Source organism: Leuciscus leuciscus (genome assembly GCF_965113295.1).
Source record: "Leuciscus leuciscus genome assembly, chromosome: 5".
Taxonomy (NCBI): Eukaryota; Metazoa; Chordata; class Actinopteri; order Cypriniformes; family Leuciscidae; genus Leuciscus; species Leuciscus leuciscus.
In genome coordinates this window covers 52,142,736-52,157,423 of record NC_138729.1, presented here as the reverse complement: position 1 = coordinate 52,157,423, position 14,688 = coordinate 52,142,736, and the positions used below count along the sequence as shown (strand labels likewise).

The following is a 14,688-nucleotide window of genomic DNA, read 5'->3' as shown; positions in this document are numbered from 1 at the left end:
CGCCGCCACCGTTCACCTTTCTCGCAACCGGTTCTGGTGGCCCACTCTATTCGCAGACATAACCAAAATTGTGCCAGTTGCAACACTTCAAAGACGCCTCGTCAATTACCTGCCGGACTGCTAACTCCGTTGCCCATTCCGTAGCACCAATGGTCCCACATCGCTATAGATTTCATCACAGATTTCCCAAAATCCCAGGGTAATACCACCATATTGACCATAGTCGATCGCTTCTCCAAGGCATGTAGAATGGTGGCCTTACCCAAACTGCCCACAGCACTCGCCACGGCCGAAATCCTGTGCAACCAGGTGTTCCGATTCTACGGCCTGCCTGACGACATCGTGTCAGACCGAGGGCCACAGCTCACCTCCAGAGTTTGGGGTGCTTTCTTCAAACACCTCAATGTGAACATCAGCCTGACCTCCGGATATCACCCCTAATCCAACGGGCAGACAGAACGTTTGAACCAAGACATCATTCGGTTCCTGCGCACATACTGTCAGCAGCAGCAAACAGAGTGGAGCCGTTACCTGTTCTGTGCCGAGTATGCCCAGAACTCTCTGGTCAAACCCCCTACTGGTCTAACTCCACTCTGGTGCATACTGGGTTTCCAACCTCCACTATTCCCTTGGTTTGGGAAACCCACAGAACTTCCCTCTGTCACCAAATGGCTCCAAAGGAGCGAAGAAGTCTGGGATCATGTGCACACCCACCTGTTACATACAGTCCAGCGCCAATTGGACAGGTTTGATTCATTTGGTTCTGTCATCTTAACTGTCGTCTTAACTGTCATCTTGTTCTGTCGTCTTAACTGTCGTCATGTTCTGTCATCTTAACTGTCGTGTTGTTCTGTCGTCTTAACTGTTGTTTCTTTCTGTCATCTTAACTGTTGTCTCTTTCTGTCATTTGGTTCTGTCGTCAGTGACATGTGAACTGAATTTGGCAACAATACAGTGAATTACAGTGAAGTCATTGAATATTTTCCATAAATAAAAATTATACAAAAATATTTCATTCCAAAAAAATACGCAGCAGGACAGCAGTGGTGTGTGAACTGAATTTGGTGACACTATAGTGTGTGACAGTGATTGACTGTTTTTGTAGTAATGCTTTTCGGGTTTTGCACTTTGCAGACGGTCCCTTCGGATCTGTCTCTAAGACTGTGCATAGAGATCAATGTATTTTATCCACTGCGAAGGAGAGCTCATTTCGAGGAAAATTAGGTTGTAGCTGTTTGTCTACGTTACTACGATTAAAAAGAGGTGTTAAGCTCACGAGTTATTAATCCGGGAAGTTCGAATCTGTGAATTTATGGCCAACTTTACTCAACTAACAAAGTTTGACAGTTAAGTAAAGACGACAGAACAAGACAACAGAACAAGACGACAGTTAAGACGACAGAACCAAATTACAGAAAGAGACGACAGTTAAGACGACAGAAAGAGACGACAGTTAAGACGACAGAACCAAATGACAGAAAGAGACGACAGTTAAGATGACAGAAAGAGACAACTGTTAAAACGACAGAACCAGATGACAGAACAAGACGACAGTTCAGTTAAGACGACAGAACCAAATGACAGAAAGAGATGACAAAACCAAATGACAGAAAGAGAAGACAGTTAGATAGATGACGGAACCAGACGACAGAGCAAGATTACATAAACAGAGAACATACATATCAACATATACTAATTTATCTGAACAACTAGGCAATGACAATGACTGTCAAGGACAAATGTATAGTACAAAGCACAAAGCAGTCGGCTCATTTTTGGCACAAATGGACTCCATACTTTCTAGACTGAGAAAAGCCAAAACAATTATTTTTGGCTTATGTGGATGAAAGACAACAACTCCCAGAATGCACTTGCTTCGCTGCACTACAAGGCCACTCCCAAGCCACGCCTACCGGTAAGAGTGCGCAGTTAAACAACAAGGCTTGGCTACTAGTGAGTCTCCGTGACGAGTCTGCCCGGGATTTCGAGATCGCCCAAAATGTCAGGGATTCGGCTTTTGCGTTCTACAGTCGCCATTCATTATGTTTACTGTGGAGAGCAGGACGAGGCTGAGGGCCGCGGGAGAACGGCGCGAGGCCGGTGGCGTGATTAGTGATGAGCGTGTGAGACGCATCGGTCTCGTATCTCTCGCGGAGGAGCGGGAATTTTCTTAGCAATGTTAAAACGCACATCAACTGATCACTTGTTTAGCGTTCATGTAAACACTACATTCAGATTCACCAATCGGAATGAATTCAGTTAGATTGAAACAAAAGGTGTGCATGTAAACAATGAATGGCGACTGCAGAAAGCAAAAGCCGAATCCCGGACATTTTGGACGATCTCGACGGCCGGACATTTCTCTTTCTACTTTCTCCAACTACTCAGCTTTCTCCACAGAACAAGAGCCTGCTAGCTAAGCTTCCAAAAAAAGATGGTTGACACTATGTGTACATTCTGTGAGTGAGATCCCACCCTCTATGGGCGGGTTGAACACATGCGGGACAGCCCCTCCTACTGGCTATAGTCTTTTGCCTCTGGCCAAAAAGTCCTCTGATGACGTAAAATGACGATTTTTGCGTCATCGGAGGATTTTTTCCAGACAATAAATACATAAATCTCTTGACTCAGGGCAATATGAGGGTGGAAAGCACGGTAATTTGAAAATACTACAGGTTTTCTACTAATACAAAGCTTAATGCTAAATCCTGAAGTATCCCTTTAAGATGACAGAAAGAGACGACAGTTAAGATGACAGTTAAGATGACAGAACCAAATGACAGAAAGAGATGACAGTTAAGATGACAGTTAAGATGACAGAACAAAATGACAGAAAGAGATGACAGTTAAGATGACAGAACCAAATGACAGAAAGAGATGACAGTTAAGATGACAGTTAAGATGACAGAACCAAATGACAGAAAGAGATGACAGAAAGAGATGACAGTTAAGATGACAGAAAGAGACGACAGTTAAGATGACAGAAAGAGATGACAGTTAAGATGACAGAAAGAGACGACAGTTAAGATGACAGAAAGAGACGACAGAACAAGACGACAGAGCAAGATTACATAAACAGAGAACATACATATCAACATATACTAATTTATCTGAACAACTAGGCAATGACTGTTATCAAGGACAAATGTATAGTACAAAGCACAAAGCAGTCTCTCTCTCATTTTTGGCACAAATGGAACCCCATACTAAAGAATAATTTTTTTATATTTACTATTTTAATTTTGTTTTTAGTTATTATGTTGTGTGTTTTTATCATTTTTATTAGTTATAGTATGTCTTTTATTAATTTTTATTTCATTTTTTTTTTAGAAAAGTTTAAGTTTTAATATTTTATTTGATTTCAGGTAATGTTTAATTTATTTATTTCAAGTAATGAAAATGTTTTTTTGTTTTTTTTTGTTAACTATAACAACCCTGGTAATATGTTTTGAATACAGAATTCTAACTGAAACTGAAAATGAAGGGGGTGGCATCAAATTACAGTTTCTTCTGTAGAATAGTTTCTTCAACTATTTGGGCAGGTTTGAACCTGTGAATCTTTAGAAAATAAAAAAAAATGTCTTAGTCACATTTCAGAAGTGAGGGGGACAGAAATGTCAAGTGTAATACCAGTTTTTTAACCTTTTCTAACTGACAGGTTGAATTTTTTTCTCATCTCTTGCTTTTAATTGGCTAGGAAATCAAATACACTGTTGAACCATATAATCATTAATTTGTATGCTCTAATATTGGGTCCTGGAGGACCCCGACTGCACATTTTAGATGTCTCCATAATCAAATTCTGATTCAGCTCATCAGTTAATTATCAAAAGGTGTGTTGGACTTGAAGAGGGGCAGTGCCGCTTCAAGTCCAACACAACTAAACACTCCAAGACCTCAGATGGGATGGATTTTTGCAAAATCAATAAAAAGAGTTTGTTTGGCTGAGTGAACTGTTGTGAACACATGTGAGAATTTTGTATGGAATGCTTTGAGAAAATTATGCATATAATTTGTAATTTGTATGAAAATATTGAAAACTTACAATCTGTTCAGGACAATTACAAAGTGTTCAGATCACTGTGTTAGTTCTTTTGAGTGCAGTGATATGAGTTTGGATACATGTGCCAGACTGACTGAGAAAGATTGTAAAACACACCTAAAACACATAGTTTAGATGCAGGGGTAATGTCTCCACAACACATAAAAACCAGGCAAAAATGTCTTTTTGCTTAGGTATTTAATTTTTAATTTGGTCTGTTTCTGATTTCAATGGGTTTGTGATTTGAAAACTATCTGCTCCTTTACACCCTCCATAGTTCAAACACATATTAGCTTTTCTCTGTGCATTTAGACATTATATGTAAACCCCACCCTCAACCCCAACCCCCACATACAAGGAAATTACATGGAAAACTTTTTTGGTTTAAGAAACACTATAGTTGATAACAACACTGGTAAGATGTTTTGGATTCTGTTATTTCCAGATTGTAATTATTTTAAAAACACTCCCATTTAAAAAAGATTCTAACCATAACTGAAGAAGGGAGTGGCATCACATTATTATGCACTATTTTTTTGAGGCTATGTGAATGCTTACAGAATTGTGAATTGGGCAGGTTTGAACATGTGGACTTTTACAAAATAAACTCTCTTGTCTTACTGTTATTCTCAATCGATTTCATATTTCTCCAAACTCAGGTCACCACTGTCAAAACAATTAACATAACACATAACCTTCCATGTTTTTTTAACCTTTGTCTAATTGACAGGTTTTATTTTTTTTCTTATCTCTTGCTTTTAATTACTTGCATAATCAGTCATTTGTAATGACGCACCTAAAGACTCCAAGACCTCAGATGGGATGGATTTTTGTAAAATCAATAAAACGATTTTATTGACCCCCCTGTGTGAAATGTTGTGAACAATTTTGTACACAATGCTTTGAGAAAATTATGCATATGATTTGTAATTTGTATGAAATGAATGAAAATTACAAATGACAAGTGTTCAGATCACCATGTTGATTGTTTTGAGAGCAATGATCCGATTTGGAGATTTGGAGAAGTGTGTCAAATCAATTGAAGAAAACTGTAAAACACACTTTTCACACTATTTAGATGCAGAGGTAATGTCTCCACAACACAGCAAAACCAGCCAAAAAGGGCTTTTTGCTTAGGTATTTAAGTTTTAATTTAATTTGATATGTTTCTGATTTCATTGGGTTTGTGGTTTGAAAACGATCTGCTCCATATAGTTCAAACACATATTAGCTTTTACACTTCTATGCATTTAGACATGGTATACACAGTACAGTAACCCTACGGTCCACACCCACCCCAAGGATATTACATGGAAAACTTGTTCTGTTCTCTAGAGTTCAGGTTTATCACCTCCACCTCCCACGATGATATCTAGACCTTCAGAGTCCTATAAAAGAGGCTCTTCTGTCTGATCTGAGAGTCGACGGCTGCTGATCTGCTGATATTGCTGAACCAACTTGCATTTAAAAAAAAAGAACTGTGGCATAATAATCGACATTTGAGGTATGAGTAATTTTTATCAAACAACTGTCAAGATTTTCAAAAGATGTTCCCTATTAGTTTTGTAATTAAAGATTTTAACTTTAATGTTTGACTCTGTTCTTTTATAGATGGGAGTATCTAAACCCCAGGAAAGGTAATTCTGCTTAGACTCGTATGATTAAATCTGTGCACTTCATTATATATATAAGTGCCGTATTGCATCACAATTAACTTCTAAAAACTGGATAATTCTGACAATAACTTTTCTAAAATGTATGAAATAGCTGTATAAATTCAGTCCTGGTCTGTCTGTCGCTGCAGTGGTTCGGTGAGAATCGAACACTCTCTCAATAAGAACGAGGAGGAGTTTGTCGCCAGAAGGAGAAAAGATGTTCTTCAAAGCCTGAAGAAACTTAAGATAACCTGCAGTGAGGTAATATTATACTCTGTTTATCTGCCTGGATATTTATAAATGGTGTTTTAGCTGATGAACATCAATTGTTTGCTAAATCAATCTGTGTTTCAGACTGAGGTGCCAAACATTGCATTACTGGGATCTGGAGGAGGAGAAAGAGCCATGGTGGGTTTGCTGGGATCCCTGGATCAACTCCAGAAAACAGGTCTTCTGGATTGTATGCTTTATCTGAGCGGAGTCTCTGGATCCACCTGGTACACACACACACACACACACACACACACACACACACACACACACACACACACACACACACACACACACACACACACACACACACACACACACTCACGCACACACACATACTCACGCACATACACACGCACGCACGCACGCACACACACACACACACACACACAGGTTTAATGTCATAAATGAGAGCATATGTTGTTCTTCTGAAGGTGCATGGCCTCCTTATATCAGGAGCCAGACTGGTCCACCAAACTAGAGACTGTGAAAGACAAGATCATCGAGAGACTCAGCGGTCCTGGAGTCAGCTGGGGAGATGCTTTTGCCAAACTGATGAAATATTACTATGAGAAAGACATATTCAGCTTGACTGACGTCTGGGCAGCGATGTTCGTTACAGGTTATGTGAAAGAGGTCTGTAACTATTCATAACACAACCCTCAATGATGTATGATCTTAAAGGAATAGTCTAATTAATAATTTAAATTCTGTCATCATTAGGGGCTTTCGCTCCGGAGGAGCCTTTTCACAGTTCCTAGAACTATTGCCGGAAGCTCCCGGATGTCGGCGTGTTCGCACCGCAGGAACTGGGAATGATTTAAAGGAGCTGTATGTAAGATTGTGGCCAAAACTGGTACTGCAATCACTTTCAAATTACTGTATAGCGGTGTATCCCCTCCCCCTCCCCCCTGACTCAAGGTTGCCAGATAGGCTGCAGGATCCAGCAGGAACGTAGGGTGCGTGTAGCTGTGGTAACTAGAGCAGAGCTGGCAACCCTGATGCCGAAACACTACTGACTTCGTGATTGGTAGATAGGTGGAGGGTGGAGCTTCAGGCCAAAACACAAGATGACAACATCAACATCAGTTGAGGGCTGCAACTTCACTTTTAAAATGACAATATCCTGGCCGTACTACTGTTGTTAGAGATATAAGTATTTGAAATGAACATGATTTCTTAATGTCTAGTGACATATCAGGGCCATTTTATGATTAATTGAAATACATTTCTTACATACAGCTCCTTTAACTCTAGGAACTCCTTTTAGAGGAACTAATTTACTCGTACTTCAGAGTCGGTCTAAACCAGCGCTATAGGAACTATCCGTGACGTTAGTGTTCGCTGATTGGCCGAACGCACGTGAAACACCAGCACCCGCCAGTTTTAAAAAGCTGTGTAAACACACAGATTATATACTATATATATTTACTCCATAAACTAACTCTACGAACATGTAAAACAGTGATAGATGAGCCTCTTAAACTTTACGCTGAGGAGAAAATCCAACGTGACTCTGAGGAGAATAAGAGAAACATGATTATGTATTTCTGCTCAGCAACACTGGACATCAAACACACGCCATACGCTAATAACTCTTCATCACTGTCTACTTTCTAGGTATAACAGTTCTATCTAATAACGTTTTAGACAGATTGTAAACTAATGAACATGGAGAATGTGAGCTCTGGGCTCTGGCAATCTCAACGCCGTCAAAATAAAAGTCACAACAACAATATACGTCTTATCTTACGTCACTTCAGAGTTCCTACTGACGAGGCTAATGCAACCAGGAAAATTTTCCTATGGGAACCATTAGTTCTCGGGGAACCATCCTGGCGGCCAGTTCCTAGATCTACCCCGTGCGAAAGCCCCTATTTACTCACCCTCGAGTTGTTTCAAACCTGTATGAATTTCTTTCTTCTGCTGAACACAAAAGAAGATATTTTGTAGGATGTCGGTAACCAGGCAGTTGATGATGGACCTCACTGACTTCCATAGTAGGAAAAAAAATATAGAAGTCAAAAGTCTGAGACCCTATTGAAAATCTGAGATTTATAATCGATTCCTAGTGTAACTGTTGTAGGCCAATGAGAGCTGTGTGCTTGTAAACCTCACTCCCCTGATCTCAAGAGTAACAATAGAGACTGCGGTCTTTAGCTTTCCAGGCCGGACACCCTGGATAGAATCAGAACGGGTAGCGAGTAGAACCGGTTACACTAGCAGGTGTTATTCACTTGAGCTTGTATGTGACTGAATAAATTGTCCCAGGTTTCTCCAACACCAACATGATAAATAACAGCTACTATATTTTTTTCCTCTTCAGATAGACGAACACACACTCTCAGATCAGTGGGACCAGAAGAGTAAAGACCCGTTTCCCATCTACACAGCGATCGACAAGCAATGCAAACAGAGAAAAGATGGAGGTAGGTGTGTGTGTGTGTGTGTGTGTGTGTGTGTGTGTGAGAAAGACAGACAGTTAATGTGTTTGTGTCAGCTGTTATATGGATGTGTTTCTGTCTGCAGACCCCTGGTTTGAGATCAGTCCATATGAAGCCGGTTATTCCCTCACTGGAGCGTTTGTGAAAACATCCAACTTTGGCAGCAAGTTTGAAAATGGCCATAAGATCAAGAACCAGCCTGAGATGGACATGCTGTACCTGCAAGGTAACAAACTTTCTGACAGGAGAGTTTATTTATAATATCAACTTACATTCTCTTGATTCTCCATTGTACATTGACTTGAATTAGAGAATAGTGTAAAACAGATAGTATCTGGGATTGATCTGGAGATCAGGGGTCTCATTTATCAAAGTACTCACAAGAACACTGCTAAGAATTTACTTAAGAGTAAAACAATTCTTGGCTCAGAGTATGGAATTACTTTTGTGCCAATAATAAACGTAACCAGGGCCGGACTGGGACACAATTTCAGGCCGGGAAATCCCACACCCATCCAGGCCATCCCATGGACCCAAATAAAATTTAGGACAACCCTATTTTTTTCCTAAATTACATTTATTGGTCTAAATCCTTAGGCTGGGGCCGTGTAAAATAATTAAAGGCTTTCTCTTGAACAGTATCCTCACTTCCCTTTTTCCTTCTCTTCATTTACCCTAATATCTCTCTGTCTCTCCCTTCCACCAGTATCATTAGCCTCATTCACTAAGTAAAGTGGAGTACTAGTGTTATATTTGTATATATATATATATATATATATATATATATATATATATATATATATATATATATATATATATATATATATATATGTGTGTGTGTGTGTGTGTGTGTGTGTGTGTGTGTGTGTATGTATGCATGTATAAAGTGTGAGTATTTTTCTTGTGCCTGTCTCTTCTTCACCTGTCACTTGTTCTGGCCTCATGTTACAAACAGAACTGTCTCCACCTTGGTGTAAAACAACCACCTTATTGTAATTTGTTTGCCCAGAATCTACATTTATTTTAGTAAAAAATCAAAGTATTATATTTATGACAAAATGTTGTTGTTTTCATCTTAAAATTACTTAAATATCCAGCATTTAGCAACACTAGGCTATATTTCAAACAATATGTTAAAAAAAATTGTTTTATTATTTTGCTTCTACATGTCATCTCACTCACACTGAATGTGTGATCATTGCACCACAGCTAGTGCTAGGTTGACTGTCTCCACCTTCATTTGATTAAAAAAATAAAAAAATAAAAAAGAAGGAAAAAAGTTTTAAACCTCAGATGAAACTGACCTGCACTTGAAGCCCTGAACAGGTCATTCATTTTGCAACATTTTGATGCTTGTTCTCTGAGTGCTTTCTTTTTCGTTGCCCTTTCCCTCTCTGCTCCACCTGGCTGTTTTCTCTCCATCATCGGATGACGCTTGCATTTTCTGTTTAACCGTTTGGTTGAGGCTTAAGTCGAATCGTAGCCTTGCCAGTCAAAACGTACTCGGTTACTAACGTAACCTCGGTTCTCTCTAGAAGAGGGAACGAGTACTGCGTAAGATATCTTACGCTAGGGGAAAATCCTTTTCCGCGAGATATTGAAGCCAAAAATTATCCTTAATTTTGTAATAATGCAAAACGCGTTGCAGCAGCAATGCAGACATAGGCGAGACAGCTCGCGCGCCTATTGGCTGCTCTGCGGCAACTGCAGCAGCCTATCGAGCGAGGCCTGGCGTGACGTCAGACCCAATCAGGGCACTTCGCGCCCGCTGCGTCACGTCCCGCTGAAATGGGCGTGGTCTAGGCCTATAAATATCGCTCGCAGGCAGCTATTATCTGGTTTTTCATCATCGAAGCAACCAGAGCGTGTGCATGCACGGCAAGATACGCAGTACTCGTTCCCTCTTCTAGAGAGAACCGAGGTTACGTTAGTAACCGAGTACGTTCTCTTACGAGAGGTCTCTCGTACTGCGTAAGATATCTTACGCTAGGGGACCCAATGTAAAACGCCGTGCATGTTGAGATCTGACACCAAAGACCCAAGGGCGCAATCACTCAGTGAACTCACAGGGAGTCCGGGAAGAGGGAGGGGTGCAGCCTCACTTTTCCACATAAAGTAACGTCGATGGGACGCGAATTTCATCATACAGACAGGGCGGGGTACGGCCTGAACTGATGGGGAAAAATGTGGGTCTTACACAGTTTGCCCAGCTTTATACTGTCGAACATTGAGCTGTGCTCAGCAAACGCAGCATTCTGAGCTGATCGCATCAGGTCAGATAATACTGGTAGTTTAGACCGACAGCAGCCTGGCCTGCAGGGCGGGAACCTCTAGGTTATAAAACCTTATAAATGTAGACGGGGAGGCCCAGCCTGCCGCCATTCAAATATCTTGCAAGGCAATCCCACTTGACCAGGCCCACGAAGAGGCCATGCCTCTCGTGGAGTGCGCTCTGACACCCAAAGGGCATTGCATGCCCTTGGAGGCGTATGCCAGCGCTATAGCATCAACTATCCATCTGGATAGGCTCTGTTTCGACGCGGCTAGTCCCTTAGAACGTCCGCTAAACGAAACAAAGAGCTGTTCCGTCTGTCTGAAAACAGACGAGCGAGACACATAAGCTCGTAATGCCCTGACTGGGCAAAGGAGGCTCGCGTCTCTTTCCTCATCAGGGACCGGTAGGGCTGACAGGGAGATAACCTGCGCCCTAAACGGTGTGTTGAGGGATTTTGGAACATAACCGTGCTTAGGTTTGAGTATAACTTTTGAGTCATTGGGCCCAAACTCCATGCACGCCGCGCTCACAGAGAGCGCGTGCAGATCCCCTATGCGCTTCACTGAAGCGAGAGCCAGCAAAAACACCGTTTTGAAAGACAGGTGTTTCAAATCGATTGACTGTAAAGGCTCAAATGGCGCACCTTTCATGGCTTCCAGAACCGTAGAAAGGTCCCATACCTGAGGGAGGTCTGGGAGGATTCAGTCTCTTAGCTCCTCTAAGGAAGCGTATGACTAAATCGTTCCTTCCTATTGACTGACCAAGCGTTGTTTCTGAGAACGCTGCTATAGCCGCCACATAAACTTTGAGCGTGGAGGGGGCCCTGCCCCCATCCAACAGCTCTTGTAGGAAGGAAAGCACCTCTGTCACATCACAGTTTGTGGGTGCCCAGACATGAAGGGACCATAGTTCCGGGTGAGGATGCCAGATCGAGCCGCGGGCCTGTGAGAGGAGATCTCTCCTCACTGGTACTGGCCACGGGGCAGTACTTGCTAACTGCATCACGGCTGGGAACCAAGGTTGGTTTTTCCAGAACGGTGCTACCAGCAGTACTGAGCATCCTTCTTCCCTGATCCGTTCTATCACCTAAGGCAGGAGAGAGACGGGGGGAAAAGCATAGAGCGGGCGGCGGGGCCACACATGGGCCAGCGCGCTCCTGCTCTTGGAGAAAAATTCTTGACAGTGAGCGTTTTCTTGAGACGCAAACAGGTCCACTTCCGCTCTGCCGAATTTCTTCCACAGCAGTTGGACTGTCTGTGGGTGTAGAGACCACTCGCCTGCCGGAACATTGTTCCTGGACAGTCTGTCCGGTCCTATATTCAAGATCCCTGGCACGTGCGCTGCTCTGAGCGAGCGCAGGTTGCACTGAGCCCATACCAGGAGGCGTTCTGCCAGCCTGTACAGTTTCTCGGATCTGATGCCGCCCTGGCGATTTATGTAGGACACCACAGACATGTTGTCCGAACGGACCAAGACGTGGTGACCTTTTATTTGGGGACAAAAACGCGTCAGCGCGTTGTCTACTGCCAGCATTTCGAGGCAGTTTATGTGTAGGAGCTTCTCCCGTTCTGACCACTGGCCGAAGAACGGTCTGCCCTCGAGCAGCGCTCCCCATCCCGAGGTGGACGCGTCCGTGGACACCACTTTCACCCTCGAGGAAGTCCCCAGGCTTACACCTGATTGGTACCAGTCGTTCGCCTTCCAGGGTTTCAGAGCTGTAACGCATTTCTGATTGACCCTGAGGCGAAGCAAACCGGGTGCCCACGCTTCGCGTGGGACTCGCGCTTTCAGCCAAAACTGCAGCGGGCGCATGCGGAGAAGACCCAGCTGGAGCACTGACGATGCTGAGGCCATGAGACCTAGCATCTTCTGAAATCTCTTGAGCGGGACAGACGCGCCGCAGCGAAAAGAGTTCGCTGTGCGTCGAATGTCTACCGCGCGCTGTTGTGATAGTCGCGCTATCATGGATAGTGAGTCCAGTTCTGTGCCCAGGAAAGATATTTTCTGACTGGGTGACAGGGAGCTCTTCGCCCAATTGACACTCAGACCCAAATCCTCGAGGTGATCGAGTAAAATGGTCGTGTGTTCTATGAGCACTGCGCGAGATTGCGCTAGAATCAGCCAATCGTCCAAATAGTTCAGCACTCGCATGCCTCTCATTCTGAGGAGTGCGAGCGCCGCATCCATGCACTTCGTAAATGTACGGGGTGCTAGGGACAAACCGAACGGCAGGACTGTGTACTGATATGCCTGGCCCTCGAAGGCGAATCTCAAATATCGCCTGTGACGTGACGCTATCTGTATTTGAAAATACGCGTCTTTCAGATCTATTGACACAAACCAATCTCCTTGGCGAATCTGCACAAGGATTTGCCTGGTCGTGAGCATCCTGAACTGTCGCTTCACAAGCACTTTGTTCAGTTGCCTTAGATCTAGTATGGGTCTGAGACCCCCGTCTTTTTTCGGTACCAGGAAGTATCTGCTGTATAGCCCTCCTTCGCTCTGATCTTGAGAGAGAGGCTCTATGGCCCCTTTGCTCAATAGTTTCGTCACTTCGGCTCGAAGTAGATGTGCTACTTCTGTTTTTACCGTGGTCTCGACGCGCGCCACATAGCGGCGAGGGCGTCGGCGAAACTGCAGCGAATAGCCTCTTTCTATAATGTTCAGCACCCACTTCGAAACCCCGGGTAGCTTTGCCCATGCGTCTGCATGGATAGCTAGGGGTTGAATACGAAGCGCGCTCCGCTCGCTCAGCGATGGAGAAGCTTCGGTGTGCTGTAACACGAGCGTGTCGCTCGTGACATTTGAGGCATGGGGCGCGCTCGACTCCTCTGCGGTGGTTAACCGCGAGGGGAGGGCTGGGCGGTTCCCGTGGGAACTGTCATGTCTATGTGTGGATGTGGGCGCGGGACAGCGGGCACATTTATCACACCGAAAGCATCGTTCGCTTGCGTGAAGCGAGTGCACGTTGGTTTCGTTTTTACAGAAACCGTGAGACATGCATAACGTGGTGTTAGTGGGCACTGGGTAGTGGGCACGTTCACCATGTTTGAAGCGCAACCGATCTGAGTCGGTTTTATGTGCGCGAGCCCTGTGTGACAGGCTGTGCTTGTGTGTAGGGATGGGCACTGGGCAGTGGGCATTCTTACTACACATGAAACACCATCGGCCGTGGCCGGGACACCAGAAAATACACTCTTTTGGGGATTTATCTGGGTAGCCGTGAAAACGGCATTTGTGTGCAGGCAAGCGGGTGACAGAACCGACTTGTTGGCTGCAGAAAACACTGGAACAGTCACATTTTCTGGAACTGGACGAGCGAATAGCTTTGGTGTGAGTCCGGCCGCAGCGGGACTGGAACACCGTCGTTTTCCTAGCTGTGCTAGGACGACTTCGGGGCCTCGGGCTTCACCGTGATCCTAGGTCGCGAGCCGCGTCCTGCGGGGCGGCGACCGGATGAGCGGGAGCGCGGTCTCGCGCTTCTGGCCTGGCGGCGCTGTGAAGTGGAGGCAGTGGACGGTGGTTGTGGCTGTGAGCTCTGAGCAGACGGTTTCGCACGGCCTGCTGCAGAGCTGGAGCGCTTCGGGAGGAAGTGCTTCATAGCCTGAGACGCTTTCTGTACCTCTGCGAATCTCTCCGCGAAATCCTTGACGGAGGATCCAAAGAGGCCTGTGGCGGAAAGCGGGGCGTCGAGGAACGCGGTGCGTTCAGACTCGGCCATTTCCGAGAGCGTCAGCCAGAGATGTCTCTCAGACACGGTGAGAGAAGCCATAGTCCGTCCAATGGCTTGTGCTGCGGACTTAGTAGCACGAAGAGCGAGGTCCGTGGCACTCCTTAAGTCCGGCACGCAGATCGCGTCAGGTCCTTCCTCATCCAGCTTACGGAGGAGATCGGCCTGGAAGATCTGGAGCGTTGCCATGGTGTGCAACGCTGACGCAGCTTGCCCGGCGGCGGAGAAAGCGCGGTGGAGCAAGCTTGACATCGTGCGGCAAGCTTTAGAGG

General features: G+C 44.4%; 1 protein-coding gene across 1 annotated transcript in view; it reads left to right on the top strand.

Moving 5' to 3' along the window:
- Positions 1 to 249: 249 nt before the first annotated feature.
- Positions 250 to 14,688, top strand: part of LOC309498671 (cytosolic phospholipase A2 gamma-like) — a gene marked incomplete at its 5' end in the record, with an annotated part of 34,059 nt that continues 19,620 nt past the window's right edge. Inside the window, 7 exons of the mRNA XM_082169514.1 lie at positions 250 to 405; positions 5,654 to 5,679; positions 5,847 to 5,958; positions 6,052 to 6,194; positions 6,402 to 6,603; positions 8,294 to 8,396; positions 8,497 to 8,637. Coding sequence (XP_082025640.1) covers positions 250 to 405; positions 5,654 to 5,679; positions 5,847 to 5,958; positions 6,052 to 6,194; positions 6,402 to 6,603; positions 8,294 to 8,396; positions 8,497 to 8,637 — 883 coding nt within the window. The remainder of the gene's footprint in view (positions 406 to 5,653; positions 5,680 to 5,846; positions 5,959 to 6,051; positions 6,195 to 6,401; positions 6,604 to 8,293; positions 8,397 to 8,496; positions 8,638 to 14,688) is intronic.